Source organism: Sapajus apella, unplaced genomic scaffold (genome assembly GCF_009761245.1).
Source record: "Sapajus apella isolate SASKATOON/1434 unplaced genomic scaffold, GSC_monkey_1.0 scaffold42, whole genome shotgun sequence".
Classification (NCBI taxonomy): Eukaryota; Metazoa; Chordata; class Mammalia; order Primates; family Cebidae; genus Sapajus; species Sapajus apella.
In genome coordinates this window covers 17229171-17250691 of record NW_022436982.1, presented here as the reverse complement: position 1 = coordinate 17250691, position 21521 = coordinate 17229171, and the positions used below count along the sequence as shown (strand labels likewise).

The 21521-nt window shown below is 40.8% G+C and overlaps 1 protein-coding gene across 8 annotated transcripts in view; it reads right to left on the bottom strand.

The window, feature by feature from the left end:
* Positions 1-6840: 6840 nt before the first annotated feature.
* The window catches only part of BNC2 (basonuclin 2), a 452901-nt gene continuing 438220 nt past the window's right edge, over positions 6841-21521 (bottom strand). For 6 of the 8 annotated variants that reach the window (XM_032300129.1, XM_032300125.1, XM_032300126.1 and 3 more), the window contains one exon: positions 6841-16856. In XM_032300129.1, the coding sequence (XP_032156020.1) occupies positions 16196-16856 (661 nt within the window). In that variant the 3' untranslated portion in view covers positions 6841-16195. Of the gene's footprint in view, positions 16857-18437; positions 18472-21521 lie in introns of all 8 variants that reach the window. The other 2 variants (XM_032300133.1, XM_032300132.1) reach the window with 2 other exon arrangements.

The window sequence follows — 21521 nt, the reverse complement described above, 5'->3', positions numbered from 1 at the left end:
TTCCTCATTAAGGCTTTCTAGCATTTCATTTGTTTCAAAAGCATTTGCCCTTATTGTTGGAGCATTTAAATAATCCTTGTTCTTAAGTGTTTTCTGATAATTCCAACAGCGTTACCATCTCTTTATTGGCATCTGTTACTGTCTTCTCCCATGTAAAAGGAGATTTTCCTGGTTCTTCATAGACTGAAAAAAATTGAATTTTATCTTGGACATTCTAAATATTGTGTTGTTTTGGTTATCTCTTGCTGCATTACAAATTACTCCAAAACCCAGTTGCTTGAAAGAACATTTATTATCCCATGGTTTTTTAGTTTGGGCCTAGAGGAGTCCTCTGTGTGGTGTCTCTCAAAGGGCTACAAACAATCTGTTGACCAAGGATCCGTGATCTTACCTAAAGGTCCAGTTGAGCTAAACTAGTGGTCATTGGCAGCGTTTATTTTCTTGCTGGCTGTTGAAATCCTCATTTCAACAAATCCTCAGTCCCTCTCTGGCTGTTGACTGGAAGACACCATCAGATGTTTTTGACATAGTGTCTCTCACATGGCAGCTTGCTCCATCAAAGTGTGTAAGCCAAGAAGGCAGTAAGTTAGAGCATTAGAGTACAGAGTATAGAGGCAGAACACAGAGCATGGAGACATTGCACATTAGCAAGATAGAAGTCAAAGTGTTCCATAACCCAATCATGGAAGGGATAGCTCAAGATTTTTACCATAGTCTCCCACAATCAAGGGGAGGGGATATGAAAGTCAGTATCTGGGAATCATCAGGGGATATCTTAGAAGGATGCCTACTGGTGGAAGCAACCCAAGTGTCCATCAGTGGATGGAAGAATAAACAAAATGCGGCATGCACACACAATAGAATCATGTTCAACCTTAAAAAGGAAGGAAATTCTGACATATGCTATACAACATGGATGAACCTCGGCAACATCATGCAGAGTGAAATAAGCCAGACACAGAAGGACAAACACTGTATGATTCTACTTATATGAGGTAGCTAGAGTCATCAAATTCGTAGAGAGACAAAGAATGGCAAGGGGGAAAAGGAATGGGACTGGGTGCGGTGGCTCATGCCTGTAATCTCAGCACTTTGGGAGGCCGAGGCGGGTGGATCACGAGGTCAGGAGTTTGAGACCAGCCTGGCCAACATGGTGAAGCCCCGTCTCTACTAAAAATACAAAAATTAGCCAAGCTTGGTGGCATGCGCCTGTAGAACCAGCTATTCGGGAGGCTGAGGCAGGAGAAGACTTGAACCTGGAAGGCAGAAGTTGCAGTGAGCTGAGATCATGCCACTGCCCTCCACCTTGGGCAACAGAGCGAGACATTGTCTCAAAAAAAAAAAAAAAGAGGAATGGGGAGTTAGAGTTTAATGGGTACAGAGTTTCTGTTGGGGAACACAAAAAAGTTCTAGAGATAGATGGTGGTGACGGCTGCAAGCCAGTGCAGATGTACTTTATGTCACAGAACTGTACACTTAAAATTATTCAAATGGTAAATTATATGTTTTGTATATATAATCACAATTTTTTAAAAAAAGAATTCTGCCTACCACATATGTTATGAGATTCTGGGTCTTGTTAAAATCTTATAAAGAATGTTGATATGATTTTCAGAGGCATTTGACACCCTGATTGGGTTAAGGCTGCAAGTTCCCACCAGCCTTCTGAGAGTGACAGCTCCAGTATCAGTTCAGCATCCAAAATCCTGCAGCACTCTTTGGATCTGTCCCATGTGAATACCCAGTAGCCAGTTTGGGACATAATTGGCTGTCTATCCCATAACACACTTCTCAAAGTCTATGCGGTGCAGCGTCAGCCCTATGCATGCACTCCTCAGGGGTAAGCTCAGGCACTGGTCACTTTAAAAGGTCACTTTCCCAAGGACCTCCCTCTCCATGTCTCCCTGTAACTTTTCAGCCTGGCCTTTTCAATCCTCTGACCAGAAGGCTGGTGCTCTGCCCTGCACCTGCTGCCCTTGTGCTCACTTCCAGGGTCAAGTGGTGGGAGGACAGATGGAGATGAAAAGCAAAGGGGAATTCAGCACCTCCTTGGGACAATGGCTCCTCCACTGAGGCGGGAGGATTCCCTCTGGCAGAGTTTTCACCCCTGATGGTTCCTGCTGCCGCTGTTGCTTGTGTGGGTTTGAGGCAGGCACAGGAAAATGGGAAAAAAGAAAGAGAAATAGGAAATTTCTCCCTCTCCCTCTGAGCATTTGCTCTTTTCTTCCCTACTCCTTGACTGGAGGAGAGTTTCTTCTAGAGATCTCTCTGATCATACCCTGATGCCCGCTTCTGGGTTTTGGATTTTGATGAGTTTGGCCCAGGGCATCCTGGAGGGAACCAAATGGCAAAGTGTTGCTATTTTGGGGGGGCCTTTGGAGTCTGGTCTTCCTCCTCAGTGCCTCTGCTTGCTGTTTGCTTTTCACAGCCCTCAGTGGCTGACCCATGCATTCTGCCTGGGTTTTAAGCTGTGTTCAGTGGGAGGGATGTTTGTGCTTACCCCATTTTAAGTCTGGCTCTGACTTTGGCATTTAACAAAGGACTCCATCCACCCTCCCACCCCCATTCCCCAATCACTCACTCAGTTATGCTATTAATATGAATTGAATGCCTACTATGTACCAGAAACTATGAGGGCAAGAGAAACATTGCATCTTGAATGTATTTAGAACACAAGACACAACTTTCTAGACTTCACCTATATTTCACCTTCCTGGATTTCGCAACTTACTGGCTTCCCACACCCCTCCCCTCCCCATTTATGCTCACATAGATATAAGAAAAGTGAGTGGGTTTTGTATTCTGCTGTTTCCTTCAGAAGGCAAGTACATATAGAAGCCTGAAACCATCCTTACTTCCAAGCTCTGTGGGTGAGGCCGAGGCCGAGGGCTTTGGAAAGAGTGGTGTTTTCAAACGCAGGTTTGTGGTTTTTGAAAGAACAGAAAGCATAAAAGCATAACATTTTGTAAGATTACTTTCGGCTGAAGACCAATTGATGTGACATCTGAAAATAATCAAATAAGTATCTTGTTTTCAGCCTGCAAATAACTTTGTGAAACTTTGGAAGGAAATTCTCCACTTATGGAAAAAAATAAGAAAAATCGAAATTGAGATCATGGGGGAAGAACAAAGATGGGGAATTGTGAGAGTGCTTTGAATTGTTAATAGCAATTGTATTTGTAAAAGTGAATCTCTCTAAAAACCTGGAAGTGGCTAATAACTTTAAATCACCTCACACGGCACATGCCCCAAACCCTGATGACTTCCAAATTCAATTGCTTATAATCATTTTGCGGAGCATTCCAAAAACTTGAAGTCGCAATGCGATGCATGGAACTCTGGATTTAACATTTTTAAAGCCCTTGATTTTTTTTTCCTATAAGCTCTTACATTTAGGAAGAAGTCATGGTATAGTCTAACTCTGGAAGATCAAAATATGATGAACTTTTTCAATAAAGATGACAACAGCCAAGAAAACAAAAATGGAAGTGAGCATGAGGAAAAACAGAGTAAAGAAAGGTAAAGACAAGGCTGAAGTGGCATTCATAAAAGTCCCAGCGCTGAAGGGAGAGACTGCACTTGAAGAAAAAGTCTGCTGCCCAAGGTAAGACAAATTATGACAGGTTGGTGAGGATACTCTGAGGCAAAGGAAATTCAGCGTTATCAAAAACCCGGGCTCAAGCAGTAAAGAGAAACTTCCCTCTTGCTTCCATGGTTAAAGGGTGACTTAGAGTTCCTGCAGAATTTCATTAATATACAAGTCGAGTGTTGCTAATATCCAGTGGGGATGACAGACAGTTTTACTTTGTGAATTTCTGGTTTCTAATGATGCATTTGAGCTTTATTTTTTACAGCTGTCCTTGTCTTAATCCTTTACTTTTATCTCCCTGGGGTTTAATGGTTTCTAGTTACATATCAGCATTTTAAGCAGCATGTCGGCCGTCAGGCAGCACATGGCTTCTGATGGTTATGGCATTTGGGTCACCACTAGTTCTCTGGAAGGACAAGCGCTCCTGTGAACAGCACAGCAAACTCCCTCGTATGATTGGAACACGGCAGCGCAGGTTCAGGGCGCAACCAAATGCCTTTTGCAAACAGCAGCTCAATGAGGATTCCTGCCACGAGGCAAAATGCTTGGAAAGTTACTATGCGCTGGCATCACTGGGTTTGGGGTCAGCATGCTGAAGCGGGGACTCATTATGTTCCTACCATGCCAACTTGGTGCAATTAGCCTAACATGATAATTTCCTGAAGCCATATGTTGATCTTTAGGGGAGGGAACGCTTCATATGCCTGATGGCTCTAAGCTCTGACTGGCATGTCCCAGCTTCCAGCAAATTTCTGTAAATCAAGATAACACATAGCAATCAAAGATGAGGTCAGATGGCCAGCCTGGACAGAGACAGAAAACTTAGAGCAGGGTTATGTACTTGTTGCAGGGAGTTGGGCTTTTTCTTTTCTTTCCAAGGAGGGTTTCAGAGAAAGGTCACAGGAGTGGCACTGTGTGTAAGGCTGTTCCTCCCCACCCCGCCCCCCACCAAAAAAAAAAAATCAATAGAAGGACCTAGAACACAATAAGTTATGTTCCAGGGCAGCATGGCCTGTATTCCCATCGGAGACCTATCAATGTGAACTAGCACTGTTGGGAAATCTCTTCAGCTCCCCCTGTTAATCAATACCTCTGTTCATTATACGTCTTTGATGAATATGGGTAATGATTGGGTGCCCAAGAATCAGGTGACTAAAAATAACTGCTCCTTACTGAGGATCAATAGATTTTCCCCCCAGTATTACTTCAGGCAATTCAATATTCTCTGCCGCCCCTCCCCAACCCCCTACCAATGCGATCCTCTCTAGTCTTCATTGATAGATCAGCTCCGGCCTCAGAGCAGCTTTATTAAATTAGTGGCACTTAATCTACTGTCATATTGTCAACTGACACGGGGCAAACTGCAAGCGGCAAGCCTTCCAGCGGCTCAGGAGAGCAAGTAGCCACAACCCAGGAGTTCTGATTAGCTTTGTGCCAAGAGCTGTCTTCATGGGTGCCTCTTCACCGAACAGGAGTATTTACACCATTTAAAACAACTTTTTTTTATTTGAGGGAGAATTCTTCCCAATTACAGCCTTATTATGACAGATGAAAAGATCATAATTATACTTGGATTCCCTGCAGGAATGCCTTCACACATCCGTGACATTTAATAACCACATGCCTCAACGGAGGCTGACTTTTCCGAAGTTGCTTAACCTTTCATTTCTTTGTCTTCACCCCAAAATCCATCTGTGGGAGCTCAGAGAAATCAAGGAGGGAAACTCCCTCAAGGCTAGGTATCTCTGGCATCCCTGATGCTTTAGGAGAGACACTCAGTGATACTTGAGCCTGGGTAGCTTCTTACTGGAGGACTGAGGGGTATAGGCAGCCTGTCCAGAGGCCTGGGGCCAGGGCATTGCTCTAGAGTCCTGGTAGCTTACGTACCTGCATTAGAGGCCACAGGAAACTGGAGAGATTTGAGCAGATCTGGCTCTGCCAATGCAGAACAGAAAATTCTAAATTGAAGGGGAGATTTCAGCAAAAGTTACGGTCTTAGTCTAAATTTTTTTTTTTTTTTTGAGACAGAGTCTCTTTCTATTGTCCAGGCTGGAGTGCAGTAGCGTGATCTCAGCTCACTGCAACCTCCACCTCTTGGGTTCAAGCGATTCTCCTGCCTCAGCTGCCAGAGCAGCTGAGACTGCATACCTCTGCCACCATGCCCAGCTAATTTTTTTTTCTTTTTTTTTTTTTAAAGTAGAGATGAGGTTTCACCATATTGGCCAGGCTGGTCTCGAACTCCTGACCTTGTGATCAGCCCACCCCGGCCTCCCAAAGTGCTGGAATTATAGGTGTGAGCCACTGGGCCCAGCCTAATTTTTAACTTGGATTGGTTTAAGGGGAGGGGTGATATTAAACACTGCTGAGTCAAAAGCACCTTTTTAAATAATTTCAACTTTTAGCTATAGGGTGGTACATGCCCAGGTTTGTTACATGGGTGTATCGTGTGACTGAGGTTTGGGGTACAAATGGTCCCATCACCCAGGTGGTGAGCACAGCACCCAGTAGGTGGCCTTTCAGTCCCTGCACCCCTCCTCCTCTCCCAGTGTTCACTGTTCCCATCTTTATGCCTGTGTGTGCTCAACGTTTAGCTCCCAAAATGCACCTTCTCTCTGCTTCATCCATGTCCCTGCACAGTACGACAGGAGGAGGAAATGCTGCTGATTATGACATCTTTCCATCTGCCAGTTTTATTTCTAGATTATAACAAGGACAATTTGTGGAAAGCCGCTGCTGAGAGACTATAAACTGAAAGACAAGCATTCAGTCTGAAAAAATATGAAGTCATCATCCTGGTGGCTGCTGTCCACAAATTTGAGAGTTGAGGAAGAAAATTTAATTTTGAAAAGCTCAGGTGCAAAGACACCTAAGTTCTTCCTCTAATCTTCTTTTCCTCAAAAGAGCAGGGGCTAAGGCTTTGAGAAAAGGACCTCCGAAAAGTCACAGAAAAGGCATCCGCAAAGGGACGGAGGAAGACGGAGGGCAGTGTCTGCTGTGCTCCATTGGGAGTGGCTAGGACCTCTGCAGCTCTGACCCAGCTTTGCCATCTGAGCAAAAGAGGAGCTTGGTCTTCCTGAGAAGTCTATTAAATAATATAGTGGTTCAATCCAAATAGGAGCTTGGCTCTGAGTTCGCCAACAAGTGTGCTTAAATACGGCGACTTACACTGAGCTGAAGGGCTGTTGGGTGCATTTTGTAAAGATCTATTGGAGTGTGTGGAGGTTTTTTGAAATCAAAAAGGTAAGAAGAGATCAGTGACTGATAAATCTTTAATATAAAAATTGTACAAGAATTTTGATACAAATTACAAGAGGTATTTGGACAAAATATGAATAAAATTCCATTTACATCCCCAAACCCTTATGCATTTTATGCAAAAGACATACTGTAGGCAGTTATAGTACAGAAAATACAACCAAAGGAATATAGCAAATAAAAAATTTTAATTACCTTACACTACCAATAAAAACAAAAAGCAAAACAACAAGACAAAAATAAAACGCTTGTTTAAGGTACATACAGTATTTAGGAAGCTACCAATGTCACAATGATTAGATCAGGGCGATGCAAGCTGACCCCATCCCTTGGTGCAGTTATCTTTTGTAGTACAGACTTTGATTCCACGGCAGGCTTATTGGAAGAGACTGGTTTTATGCAGATGAGAACAACATAAACCAAAAAAAGGACTCAACTGCTAAACTCTGGGAGAGGGAAAGGACATATCTTGGTGAAAATTCCTTTCTTCAAGATATTTCAATTCCCTTTGGCCACTTTTGCTGTCAAATATGAAGGCTGAGTCTGATATGTTTGTCACTGGAGACACACCAATGGGTCTAGAGTGACTGAGAGATACGTGTTCTCCCAGCCGTGTGAGGGATCTTGCTAGTTCTAAAAGGACTATTCCATCACCAGAAGGGGAGAACAGAGCACTTGCTTTCCCAGTTCCCCAACCTGCCCCCTTCCCCTCACCTTTGGGGAAGCAGAAAAGCAGCAAGGACTTCATGGAAGAAGCCAGGCAGGGTGTGAGGGGAGCGGGGAAATGGGCATTTGCCTCACTTGGGAACGACCCACGGGTGTGTCGGTCACCCTCATACTGCTGAGTGAGCTCCACATGAAGAGCCCAGGTCGCCTCAAGCCCAAGTCTTCTCCCGATTTCTCAACCGTCCTCACTCCTCTGACCTTCATGTACCCATGCTTAGCTCTCCTGCATTCTTTATACTGGCACTGGCAGGAAAATGGTAAGATTCTCTGCAGGGCAGCTGAACCAAAGTTTGCACAGGAAAGTGAATGCACCATATATTAGAAATCTTAGATAGTCTTATCAAGTTAATATATAATACTAGAACATCTCATTCACGTAATTCACGTTATGTAAACCCTGGACAGGGTAGAACACACGTTTCCAAAGCGATTAAAACCAGGATGGGGGAGAGCGTGTTCTACCTTCTTGCTCAAACACTATTTATTTTTTTAGGGGGTAGGTGAGATCAGAAGAGCAAAGGGTGGGATTAAGAAAGACGATGGAAAAGTCAGGGGAGATTAAGATACATAACGAGAGGAATGGATTACTCTGTACAAAGACATGCAAAAACACTCCAAAGTGAGTACTGGATTAAAAAAAAACAGCCTTGGTTTATACATCTCAAGTGAACCTATCAACTCAGCACATTGTCTGGGAGTTCAAGAGCATCGCACCTCACGAACCGATGCTTCTCACAGTGGCTACAGCACCGATTCACAAGTGGGGTAGGGGATGCTTTGTCTCCTAGCATGGAAAAGGCAGGCAGTGAGGCTCCCACTGAAACAGTGCCAGGTCAGTTCACCTTGCAGGGACTGGCGCTTTCTCCCTCTCTTTTGAGAAACATATCCAGGGCCAGATGAATGGAGCTCTCTCACACACCCAGGGTCTCCCCAGAGTCACCTCTCAGTCCTTGCATTCCATGACATAAGTGGGCAGAGCCAGTGAATAATTGATGGATTTGCCATCTTAGCTGTGCATTATCTCAACATCACATTTGGCAACAGGAAGCCTTATAAAATCTTGGTATAGCACTTAGATACTCTCTCTTCAAGAAATATACTTTTAATACTATCTACTTCTCTCCATTTTTCTTAAAATACCTCTTTCTGCTCTTCCTTCCCTTCAAAGATTCTTAAAAAAAAAAAAAAAGTGAAACAAAGCATTAAAAAAACTATGACAAGTGTCCTTAAGCATCCCTGTTATTTTAGAGTTAAGGGGTGAAAGCTAATAGCAGTGAGCAGAACTTGTGCAATTTTGGCAACTGGGTTTTCAATTAAGATTCTATTAAGATGTCTGATAAACGATTGTAATATATACACACTGAAGAACTGAAGAAGTTTTAACTCGACTACCTGCCTTTTCTCCAATCCAAGAGTCCTTGCTCAAAGTGCTTTTCTTCCCAGTCCTCAGACTGGTTCACGAAATTATGTAGCACAGATTTGTCAACATAGATCTGTTACATTGCCTATCCCTAAATCTGTTGCTTTCCTCACCTTGCTTAAGTTCACATGGAAGATGATACCAATACCTGCATATATCTTATCTTATCTCGTTAATATCTTGTTGAAATGTGCCTGTTTGTAATGGGGACAGCTATCTTCTGTGAGACCCGCTGCGGGAAGGCTGGAAGGAAGCATGACATCCCCTACTTCCAGAAAGAAGACGTGCGAAAGATCTTGCATCTCTTTTAGTCACTATCTACCACTTTTAACCATCATTTGAGTACTTCAGTACACAAAAATAGCAGCTAATCCTGACACATTGTTTGGGCTCAAGGCATTTTGGAATGTAACATTTTCATGTATTCTTCCTTTGTACCTTTGGTCTCCCGTTACTCGATTTTCTAAAGCTCACTGTACTTGTACTTACCAAAGTTCTTCAAAGTGGAGAATTTACCTTTTACCCCAGAGGGTGGTCCTCGTTTTAATGATTAAAGTCCAAAGCCTGGTGCCATTTTTTTTAGATTGTCAGTCCAGTTGGACAAAATAAGTTAATTTATCATGTTACACTATGGATTTGGAGGGGTAATTGAAAGACACATTTGTACATCTAGATCAATGATTTGATGCCATAGATAAGAAAAAAAAAAACTGCCATGCGGAACCAGTTTACAACATGTGCACTTTTTGAAGGGGAAGTAAAACATTTTAATCTTTTCCTTACAGATTAGGGGGCAATATAATCTTACTTATGCCATTGACTTGCAGGAAAATTTGCTCTAATTATGGAGTCACACCCATTACTCCCAAAACAGATGGGCATGGAATTGCAATACTTAAGTTTTCAAAGAAGCAAAGGATGCTGCCACAGACAGCGTCTCTCTACTGACCCTTTAGTTAAGAAGTCATCTTGTTACTGTCCACTTAATAGCTGGAGAGGGCATGGAGAGGCAGCCTTGGGCTTCCCAAAGACACAGTAGGTGTGTGTATGTGCTTGTATGTTAGGAGGGGAGGAAGAGAGGGAAGGAGAGAGAAGAGAGAGGAGAGACAGAGAGAGAGAGGGGGGGTGGGGGACAGAGAGACAGAGAGAGAGAGAGAGACTGATTGTGGATGTGTGTGTACATCAGAGAACTCGATGGGAAAGCCTAGCCCTTGTAGTCAATTTCTCCTTCACAAGGGGATAAACAGGCAATTACGCATCCTTTTATATTTGATGGCCAAGTGCTGAACTGGAAAGCACACTATTAGTTTGTGTCCCTTCAGGGCCAGGGCAATAAGTAGCCAGGAGAGCTGGGCTGAAGCAGAGAGGGTGTTGTCTGCTGTTAGTGTGACAGTCTTGTCAGCGGCGTTCACATTACTGGAAGGTAATAAAGTGACAAGTACGTTATTAGAAAGATATGAGGTGAAATTGAACTGAAGCTTCTTGCTGCTCAGTCCTGGCTTTTTTCTTTCGTCTTTTGTAATGGTCCACTATTTGTTAGAAACTGAGCCCTGTCTTCATACCCCATATAAAAAAGATTTTTTTTTCCTGCAGTAAAGGTCAAATGAATTTACAACAACACAACACTTTAGAGGAGAAGAATAAAGATAGTTTTATGACAACTATAGTATGTTGCTTCAAAAATATATATAGCATTATAATGAACAATAATGCTGATCCAATTCAGTGTACTTGTAAAAATGCTTTTTTTTAACCTTCTGTTATTAAGCATTTGGATTTTTCAACAAATGCCAAAAAGACAGTATTTGACATACAGTTATTGCCGAATGACCACAAAAATCATTTTGTGCAAGATGTGGGAAGGATGAGGATGATGAAACCACACAAGGACGGACGGGTGTGTGAGTAACAGCGGTAGGAGGTAACTCACTGGTCAGCTGTACAGCTGGATTCACATAATACTGTTTGAAAATGACCATTTATGGTGAGCAACACTCCAGCTACAGGAAATATGGGACCCGTCTGGGACAGATCAAACATGACCTTAGTACTAACGCAAGCAAGACCATCACACGTGGTTTATCTCTGAGTGAAAACATGAAAAGAAAAGTTGCTTATGTACCTCACAGAACAGTAAATGAGCTCCCATTTTGCTCAAGGTCTTTAGCCTAGTACTAATTACAATCACGGCTTTGTTGTGTCGCTACAGTGGCCAGTACGAGCAATGATCTAGAAAGGAACAGTCTCAGCTGGTGCCACTTGCACCGACTCCTCCGTCTGGATGAAAACGGGGTTTTACCACTGGCCTTTTCTATAGCCCAGCTGACCCCTGGCATCTTTTGCTTCGCAGGGGATTCCAGCAAGACTTCCCACTCAAAAACAAAGCAAAAGCAACCAAACCCCCACGACTGTTGGCTCTTTCTGACCCCAAAGGAACTTCAGCTATTCCACGCAGCTCCTTGCTTTCCTAATCCCTTCCTCAGAGCTGACTCACCTGGTCACGGGAACTCTGCAGGTTGCTAACATCAATAGTCCTTCCTCTCGAGCAAACACTTCAGTGCATTAGCGATTTCCTTTTCTAGCTACCCTCTACTTAGTTCTGATGAAGACACTGTGATCCTTTTTGGTACCTTTTACTGCCCATCTTATTCATTTAGATTCATCCCCCAAAAATAGACAATGCGAGGGAAAAGCAAAACCATCTAAGTATTTCAAGTTTTGCGGAAGTGATTTTCAAAAATTAAATGTTTGTCATAATTTATAAAAAGAAGCTCTTAAGAAAAGGGTGTGACCACAAGATGAAAGTTTCTTCTGGATGATTTGTTTCTTGATGATAGCAGGTGTAGCATGTCTTATGACAGCTGAATTTTATTTACTCTGTTAGACAATCTAACCCAATGCTAACAGACCAGATACAAGTTAGGACTGCTCAGGTCAAGTTGTCAGCAGTTAGCAGCATGTCCATCTCAATCTGGTGACTAGCTTATGTTTTCATTGTCAACGGCCCTCATTCTCATTTGCTTGGCACACATCTGGGGTGTGTACAGAGAAAGGGGAAAAAAAGGTCACTCTGTATTTGGTGGGAACCTTGTGCACAGTTTCTCCTCAGTAAAAAGAGGAGACTGCCCCTGGAACAGCCCATTCTTGATATGGGGAAAACAAAGATTGTTTTCCCCCTTAGAGCAATGTATGCTAATGGGGCTGTTAACCAGTTAAGTGCCTTTCTTCTCTTACTGGGAAGGCCTGGAAATTCATGACCAAAGAAATAACACTAAGAGGACAGTGGCACCATTGTGCCAAAAAGGTTTCAAAAAATGTTTGCCATGTTGAAAAGGAAAACACTAACACCTTCAAACCTTTAAAAGGCAACAGGCTGAACAGGGCAGCTGGCTAAGATCTGGAATGAGTTACATTGGGTTGACTTATTTAAATACAATTAATACCAGAACAAAGAATGTCAAGGATTTTTATCACACTTTTAAACCAAATTACTTATTATCTATCCCTTTCCTTGCCTTCCTTCCATAGCATGCAGATACTCCCAAAAGCAGACTAAACCTGATATTTACAAAAGCATAGTTTTATATGATCAAGACAGTAAGTTTCAACATCAGCTAGAGAACATGCACAGTAATGCCAGCTAATTTTGTACCTGTGATAAACTCTGGCTGAAACCAATCACATGGAAAGAAGCTTGTTGGATGAAAATCTACATCACTATTAATTTTCAGCCAGCACAGAATGGATGTGGCTTGAGAGAAACTGTTTAACACCAGGAAAGTCCTGTGAAAAAATACATGAGTAGGAAGAGGCAAAGATGAAGAGCTCAATGACTAAAATGCTGATCTGTTTATCCTTCCTGTTTGCAAGTAAGCCGTGGGATCACCATCTTAACCAGAATTCTAGATAAGCCCAAATACTACTGTCAAGAACGAGGAAAACTTTAGGAACCGAAGAGTTGTACATTTTATGATTTTCCATTGCATGTGCTACATCCATCCACTGCCTCATCCCTTTTAAGCAAATAGGCTTTATATTGGAAAATGTTATTTTCTTATTTAGAAGGCCACCGTAACGACTGGGCACTTGAGGCACAAAAGTGGTAGCAAATAGGGGAGATACTTCAAAAGTGTCAGCTGTCCAGACTTACTGCCATTTCTCTGACAAAACACAGGTGAACACATTCATGTTTCCAAGCAAGGGAAACTACTAGAATCTCATTACTTCTGGACTTAACTGGCTATACACATTAGCTTGGTTTGCAGCAAGTAACAAACATTTGTTCTAAGCCTGGTTCATTTGCTGATGTGACCTGCTGACAGCTATATAATTCACTCACAAGAGCTATCTGACCTTTTATTTGACATTAAACAGACTAAACATTGCTTTTGTACAAGATGAGTTCTAATAACTCAACCGAGTATAACTTTTCAAAGTTGCTGAAATAAAAATGTGTATTTGTTTTCATAAAACTACATGTAGTCTATGCACGTTGCAAAAGCCAGAGTTTCTATGTTTTGTCGGGATACTAAAAACATTTTCCCACCCATTTTGAATCTAATCATTTGGTAATGGGGCAACAGCACAATACAGAGAACGCTGAGAGGACCAAAATGTTTGCAAACAAACTTTCATTATTCTAGTTCAATCTTTCACAAACATACTGTACAGAGTCTTAAATGGTATAAAACAAAGGAAAACATCTCTGTCTATTCAATTTAACATAACACCAAAATAAAGCAGTTAAGACTTTGGGGAGTTCAATGGTACAAGAAAACAAAAACAGTTATTACTAATTCCTCAGCTTTTACCATAAACACTTGTTATTTAACATAGTGTTTGATAGAGTTTCTTTTGTACTGCAAATACTTTTGGTCTTTCCTCCCTGTGGAACAAATGAAGAATTGAAATGAACTCCATCGCATCCTCTGAAGGAGGTGAAAAGATAAAGCTCCTAGACACAGCTAGCTTATCTTTAAGAATCTATTCTTTCTGAAATTTTCACAAATAAAAATACTGAATCCCCAACTAATGATGCTTATTTTGGGAAACAATAAATACTGTGAGGTACAATAAATCCTACAGGAATAATAACAACAACAGAAACATATTAACAGTTTCCTTTGGCAAATTTAACGGAAGTGAATGCTGATGTGAACATAGAAAAAATAATTACAAAAACATATGTAAAATGGAAACAACATAAGTTAAAACGAAGGGGTATTTCTAACTTTTAGACTGATGAGAGAAATGTCTGAGGCCATTCAATGCAAAAAAAGAAATACATTCTCTTTAAATTATTGTGTACTGTTTGACAAAATATTCCTTGTTTATCTCTTCTTTTCCCCTCCACTTAAAAAAAAAAAAAAGACAACAAAACAGTCTGCAATGCACACCCTAATGGTTTTGGCTGCAGACTGAACTTGAGTAAATATCATCATTTAGTCAGTATGTTGTGGTAGCTGAGGCTGCCGATGTGGTTAACCAGCTCAGGCAACATGTGTAAACATCGGAAACAAAACAAAACAAAAAAGGTTTGGAGAATAGTCTCTCCCCTCTTTCTCACTCTCGATTGCTTGGTTTCAGGCTTGCTTTCATTTCTCTCTGACAAATCGTGTGGGGAAACACAAAACACTCAACAGTGAGACATCCTGCTTTAAAACCCCCTTCTTCTGGCTTTTCAGAAAGGAGTGTTGCTCAATTCAAGTTTAGCACATGTTTTCAAAGCTTCCAAGTACTGCTGCTGCTAAATGCCTTTTGATTTTGTCTATCAAACAGGCCTGAATTATGGTACGACTGCAGAATTTGCAACAAATTAGACAGCCATACAACAGACCGACCCAGTTCAGAGGATTTCTTTATAAAGGATAAGGGCTAGGGCCTTGGAAATGAGTGTTCAACTCTTTTACTGTATTCCTTTTTTGTTCCGTAGTGGGTAATTTGGGCTTTTGTATCCTGAAATATTATCCTGACTCTGAAGAATAAATGCCTTGGCTGTTTCACACCACATAATTTTGTTTTCCTTTTATGTAACTTAACATATAAGCAAGAAGGATGCAATGTTGATTCTAATAACATTCGGCACTTGAAAGAATCACCAAGTGTTTTTTTAAAAAGCGGTTTTTTGGTGGCCAACAAATTGGCCTGTGGTTATGTTGGGTGACTAATTGTATTTTCTTTTCTGGAAACTTGTGCAAAGTTGGCAGTTCTGTGTTAACACTAATACTTTTGTTTGGCATTTGTGCCCTATACTGACCAGACCATTTTTATACAAGTGAAGTTTTTTTAAAAAAGACACTTACTGAAGTATGGCAATAGTTTAAGGATAAAAAAGAAGCATGGATATTACACATCCCCTTGTAGTGTATGAAAAAAAGTGCATGACGGGATTTATGTACTAGTACAGGACATTTTTAAAAATCAGATCTGTGCTGTTAAGCATGCCAGCACCTCTTTACCACTATTATCTAACAGGTAGTAAAAACAAGACCATGGTTTTTTTTTTTTTTTTTAAAAATGTGCATTAATGCTAACATAAATGAATAGAGCTAGCCGGCAAACTATTTTTTTCCTGCATATCTAACAGCTGGATGTAACTGTAAAAATTAAACAAAAGTTAAACAACCATCAATACAATTGTTTTACATCAATGGCCCCTCAAGGCTAAATATTTACAGGTGAATCTGCCATGCTTTAATTGAAGATTCTTTCAAAACCTTAAAGTTCACAAAAGACAACTATAAGAAGGTCCTTTTTGTTTCTTTTTTCTTTTTTTTCCCTTTTATTTTTGCAGGCAACAGTCATGGGTACAACAAATTGTCTCTTTGGGGAAGACCGAGAATTATTCTGTCAAAACTGGGGCTAGTTGCACATTGCGCGTGTGTGTGTGTGTGTGTGTGTGTGTGTGTGTGTGTGTGTGTGTGTGTGTGTGTTTAAAGGGGTACTCTGCTTTCACCCTCAAATCAAAGATCCCTCAACTTCCCCAAAACCATAAAGGAAAAGTAAAAAAAAAATTCAAAAGCACCTAGTGTTTATCGCAAGGAAATACGTGTGTGTTTACGTAGCCACAGAGCATACATAAATGCACACACACACACACACACACAGGCACACACACCCCGAGTACGTAAGCGCACACTGACTATGGCAGTTCAAACACGTAGGCCATCTGGTGAGAGCTGGCATTTGTAGTGTCCATTCTGAGACTAATCTACTGAAGTGAAGGGAATGTTTTTGTGGAGATTAGGGTTCTGACTGTGCCGATTTCGGCTTCGTACAGAGGAAAACATCATATTGCAACCTGGGACTTTGCACTTGTGCATTTCTCGCAAATGCACAGTTTTGTAGTGCACTCTCAGGGTCCCCTTGTTGCTGTACATTTTGTGGCAAATGTTGCACATGATCCCACCATTGCTCCCAGACAAGCTGCTGAACATAAGAGATCCCGAAACTTCAGCTCCTAGGCTGCCAGGGAGGGCAGGGGCCTCGGCCTTGTGTGCCGACTCCCCACTGTCACTCGCCCCATCAATGTCATCGAGAAGAATCCCCTCGTCACTGCCTGCATCAGATTCTCTGGAGGAATGGATGCTGCTGCTGGACTGGAGGCTAGAGGTGGTGCTCAAGTCAAGGACCATGTAGTCCTCCGCCATGCCTCTCCCATACCCGTTCAGGTGGGAGTCTTCAGTCCCTGCGGGAGAGGAGGCGTCTTCCCTGACATCGAGCCCCAGAGGGTGCTGGGCACCATAGATCTTCACCAAAAATTCATCGCGGAGGTCCTTGCTAAGGGAAGGCTGCGACGAGTCCAGGCCCATGTCATCAAGTTCTTTGGTCAACAGTTTACGATGTAGGTTTATGTTGGCACTGTGTCTAGGAAAATAAGAGGGAAGGGGGGGTAGGTGGATAGGGGGTGGGGAGGGGTGAGAAAAAGGAGAGCATTTTAAAATTGATTCAGCTTTCACAAGGTATCAAATAAGCACATTCACTGCTAATTACACCATAATAAAAGCAAGCATTCCCCTATATCCTCAGGATCTGGGAGTTCGTGGTGGTGGTGGGAGGTGCAATCAGGGGAACTTTCCATTAACATAATTTTTATAAGAGAATAAAACTTGTCAATGGTAGGATGAATGCAAACCCATGCACCTTTTTCTCAATGATTTCTGTTAGTTTTACTATGTAGCAGCATCAGCTGCAGTGAATCTCATGACAGAGATTTTAGAATATATATTAAATAGAATAAGAGAACAGAAACTTTCTGCTTGTCTAAATGGAATAATCTAAATTTACCCAGAAACAACAAGAATAAATATATTTTCTATACAGAACACTGTATTTTGAGGTATAGAAATAATTCATTTTTTAAAAAAGTAAATTGTATAGATAATTTAGATATAACTTCAAAAAATAATGATATCTTCCTTCTCGACTCTCTATATTTCAAGTTTTAAGGAAAAACAATAGCTAAATAGATTAAACAATTTGAAATAGGGTTAGACTGTCTTTAACAACACAAATGCCTTTTCTCAGAATCATTTAAGAATCCAGTTAAATCTAATAATAAAATACATTTACTTTTTAGAAGTATCTGCCTTTTAGAGTCAAAAATATTTTCATCGAGTAATTCTACTTTAAAATTTAATTATTTAAGACAAAAAATGAAAAACAGAAACTTTTAATAAAATAAAGCTCACCCACCTTTATAAAAAAAAAAAAAGTCACAGTAAACAACAGGAAAAAACCCAAAGGTACAAAAATTAAAACACAGTAAGTACAAAAAAAAACAATCAAGCACAACAATAACATAGGGTTCCTCTATTTTAACAACTGAAACCCATACTTCTTAGACAAGCAAAACTTTTATTCTACTCATTGAGTGCTTTGCTTGTATATTAAAAAAAAAAAAAAAAGACAGATTTGTCCCAGAGAATCCATTGGGACATTGTGATTTATAAAGCCTGATATGTTATCATCTATCTGAAAACATTGCCTTTGTATTTATATCCCCCATTTATTTTTAAAGTGCCCTTGGGCATATACCTCTCTCCACCTGCAAAGGCTCGCATGTTCAACAGTACCTAAATTGAAGGTTATCCTTCCAAAAAATAAACTACTACATCTACAGATAAATAAAAGCTTCTCAATACTGGCAGAAGCTCTACATCTTGGAGAAGTAATTGTGATAAAAGAAATGACCTAAATGGCTGATATAAAGTTCAACAGACCTCCCGATTATAATTAAAAGTATGGAAGACCAAAATGCATCATTCCATTTGGTGACAAACATGGCTGGTATTTCTTAAGAGATGGTTGAGAGGTATGTGCCTCAGAGACAAGAAAGGTGGGGAACACTTCTCCACCTTTCCACACAAGACAATATACAGCACTCTGGGTTTTAAGGGGCAGAGGGCAGCAGCCCTCTCCAACTGCACTTAGGAAGGCTGAGCTTACCTTGTGACAATAAGATCAGCTTTCTAATCTTTTGCTAAATCGATCACAAAAGAAAGCAAGAATGAGAGACAGAGAGAGAGAAAGAGAGAGAAAGAGAGAGAGAGAAAACAAATTCACATTCTAGACATCTGGTTTTGAAAAACTTAAACAATAAAATAGGGATTTAAAATGTCTGATCACAAAATTATTTTCTGTCATAAGCGATCATCCCATACGCTGTCTTGATGATTTTCAGATCAGCTGTATAATCCAAAAATCATAAATCAAATTAAAATAAACCAAATTCACAGCATCATCACCATCATCCACAAATGAGTTCTAAACAGATGCATGCAGTGTGTGGTTATGTAAATGATAAACAGAAGCTGTCCTCACGGTCCCTGCTCTGACACAGTAATTCCCCGTTCCCTTGGTGTCAGATGGCAGATGACTGCAAGTGCAGGCTGCTAAGCAAAGTGCAGGAAATGCCTACTGTGAGGTCTTTACTCTGACATGTGGGTACAACACCACCGGAGTTATTACAAGAATGTGGAAGTAGAGTTATGCTATGTGCTATTATTCTATTGATAAAACAATCTGCCAACTATAAGCAGCTCACGAAATCCTACCCGTTTATTATTTTTAACACCTCACCCTTTCTTAATTCCACGAGCACACATTTTGCAGTGAGTGTAATCTAGAACTCTGTTGCGTCTCACACATCTGCAGCTACCACTTCCTAGGTTCACTGCTGGGAAAATAGCAGCCAGACACACAGCAGTCGCATCAAGACACACTGAATGAGGAAGAATAAATTAACATTGAGAAAAGGACACACTGATCACCCAGATGGACACATCTTCCCTAAGATAACTTGTGAAATTACACATCTCCACCAATATGTTACCAGGAAGAGATTTTCTCTTCATTTCTCACTTACAGCAGTAGAAATCTGTAATCTAATTAGATGATGTACCAGCCCTCAATATCTGTCAACCAAACGATGTGCAGAAATGTGTAGACCAGCTCTGGCACTCTGTTCAACAGTGTCCCTTTTCCGCTGTCAGCAGTACTGTTGGCCTCTGCTAATATAATTACATTGACTTTTATTCAATTAAGTGCCATCCCTCGCTTTAAAAAAAAAGCTACTTTATCAATTGATTCAGGTGTAATACAATAATAAAGATGAACTCATGGCAGTGCATTAGCTCTGCTCTTCATAACTTCAGTACACGGGTTCATTCATGGTAGTCGATTTCCATTATGCAACCACAGTTCAAGAGAATTGATTCTTTTATATTCAATTCTTAATCTATTTCATTTTTGTTTAATAATCCTCCTAAATGCCATATGCAAAACACTTGAAGTGGAGATAGGAAAGATGGACTGAAGAAAGTCTGCTGGTTCACTCTCATGATAGTGGGCTTGAAGATTTTCTCACAGACTCACTCAGTATTCATAAGATGTCAGGAAGGAAAGCACGAGAAGGAAAGCAGACTAAAATTCTTTTGAGAGTACTGATCCTGCCCCATGAGAGGTTAGGGTTCAGTCTCTGCAGAATGGACAAAAGACAGTACTTGATTTTAACAAAGACCTATTGTTGGACTGTTGAATCAGTCAATCTAGACCATTAGCTGTCATAAAATACTGTCCTCATGAGACACAAAGACCTAGGGTTAATAGCAATTTGAGGCATACTACAAGTTTATCTGGATCAGCAAAACTGAAGAGGTGAAAAGAAAGGGAAGATGGAAGAGACACAGAAAGAGCTCTCACCTACTGATGATCAGATGTAGAGAGAAGACCCTAAATTGGGAGGAAGGCCACAGAGTGCTAGAAACAGGAGGAGGACTACCTGGTAGAGGAAGCCATGCTCAGTTCTATGTAACAATTGGAACAAAGAATCCAAGAAGGAACCAATTTTGAATTCTCCCAGGATAGAGATGGTTTTTCTAGAAACAGATTAATGTTCTGAATATTTATCTCTAGGAAAGAGGGAAGAATAATCATTAACAAAAAACTAGACTGTATTAGAATTTCTATATTCTATAAGAACATAAACAGTAGAAAGCTTGTTTCTACTTGCTTTGACTCGGAAGGCAATAAATATATATAGAAGGAAATTCCTCTTACAGAAAAAAAAAATGACTGGAATGGAGACAGAAAATGAGTTCATAAGTAGAAGGGTAAGGATTTGGTCTCAATAAGTGCAGTGGTACTCATTAAGGCAGTGCTCCAAACCTTAGCCCCAGATGGTCACTTTCAAGAAGAACATAACGTATTCAATCTTATGTGTCCTGCAGGTAAAGTAGAATACTCTGCACAGAGGACGTACTTAAAAGTACATTTGTTTCCCTTCCATCAATAATATGCATGAGTCTTCAAGAAGTATTTCCCAAAATACACTGTAGAAGGGAAGAAAACAATGATCCCAGTGTAAGACTCAGGTAACAGAATATCCAAGAAAAGGAGGTAGTGACACAACAAAGGGTAACTGTGACGCTATTAATACCCTGATGTGTTATAAGGGAATGCCACAAAATTAGGGCATGAAAAAGCCCTATAATTTGGGCTATGCTTGGAATTGCAAATGCTTCCTTTAAACCTCTGTACTCTTTCTATAATGTGAATTTACCAAAAGCGTCTTAAAGACCAAGATCACCCTTATAAGCAAAAAGTTATAAAGCCTTGGACTGAGGGGAGGGTGTTGCAGAACCAAACTTCTTTCTTCTGTGAAATGGTGAGTGGCAGTACTCTAACTGAACTGAAGCAGACTACCAGCCTCTATCTGTTCTTTTGATGAACACTTCACCACGCAACCACAGAAGACCCGAAATTCATCCAATGTAGTCGGGGAAGTGCCAGTGCCCTTTAGAGGGAATGCAAGTCTTGCCTTGGCCTTTTCTTTCCTCAGGACTCCCTTTCCCACTTGTCCAAATGCCCAGTTAGACTTAATGTGATGTCTAGCCAATAAAAATTAACACTGAAAACAAAAACACTATCTTAAAAAAGTGTTTTGAGGTTTTAAACTTGGCTTTAAGATACAGGGAAGGAACTTTAAAACAAACAACAAAAAAACAAGTTGCATGATGAAATTAGAAAATA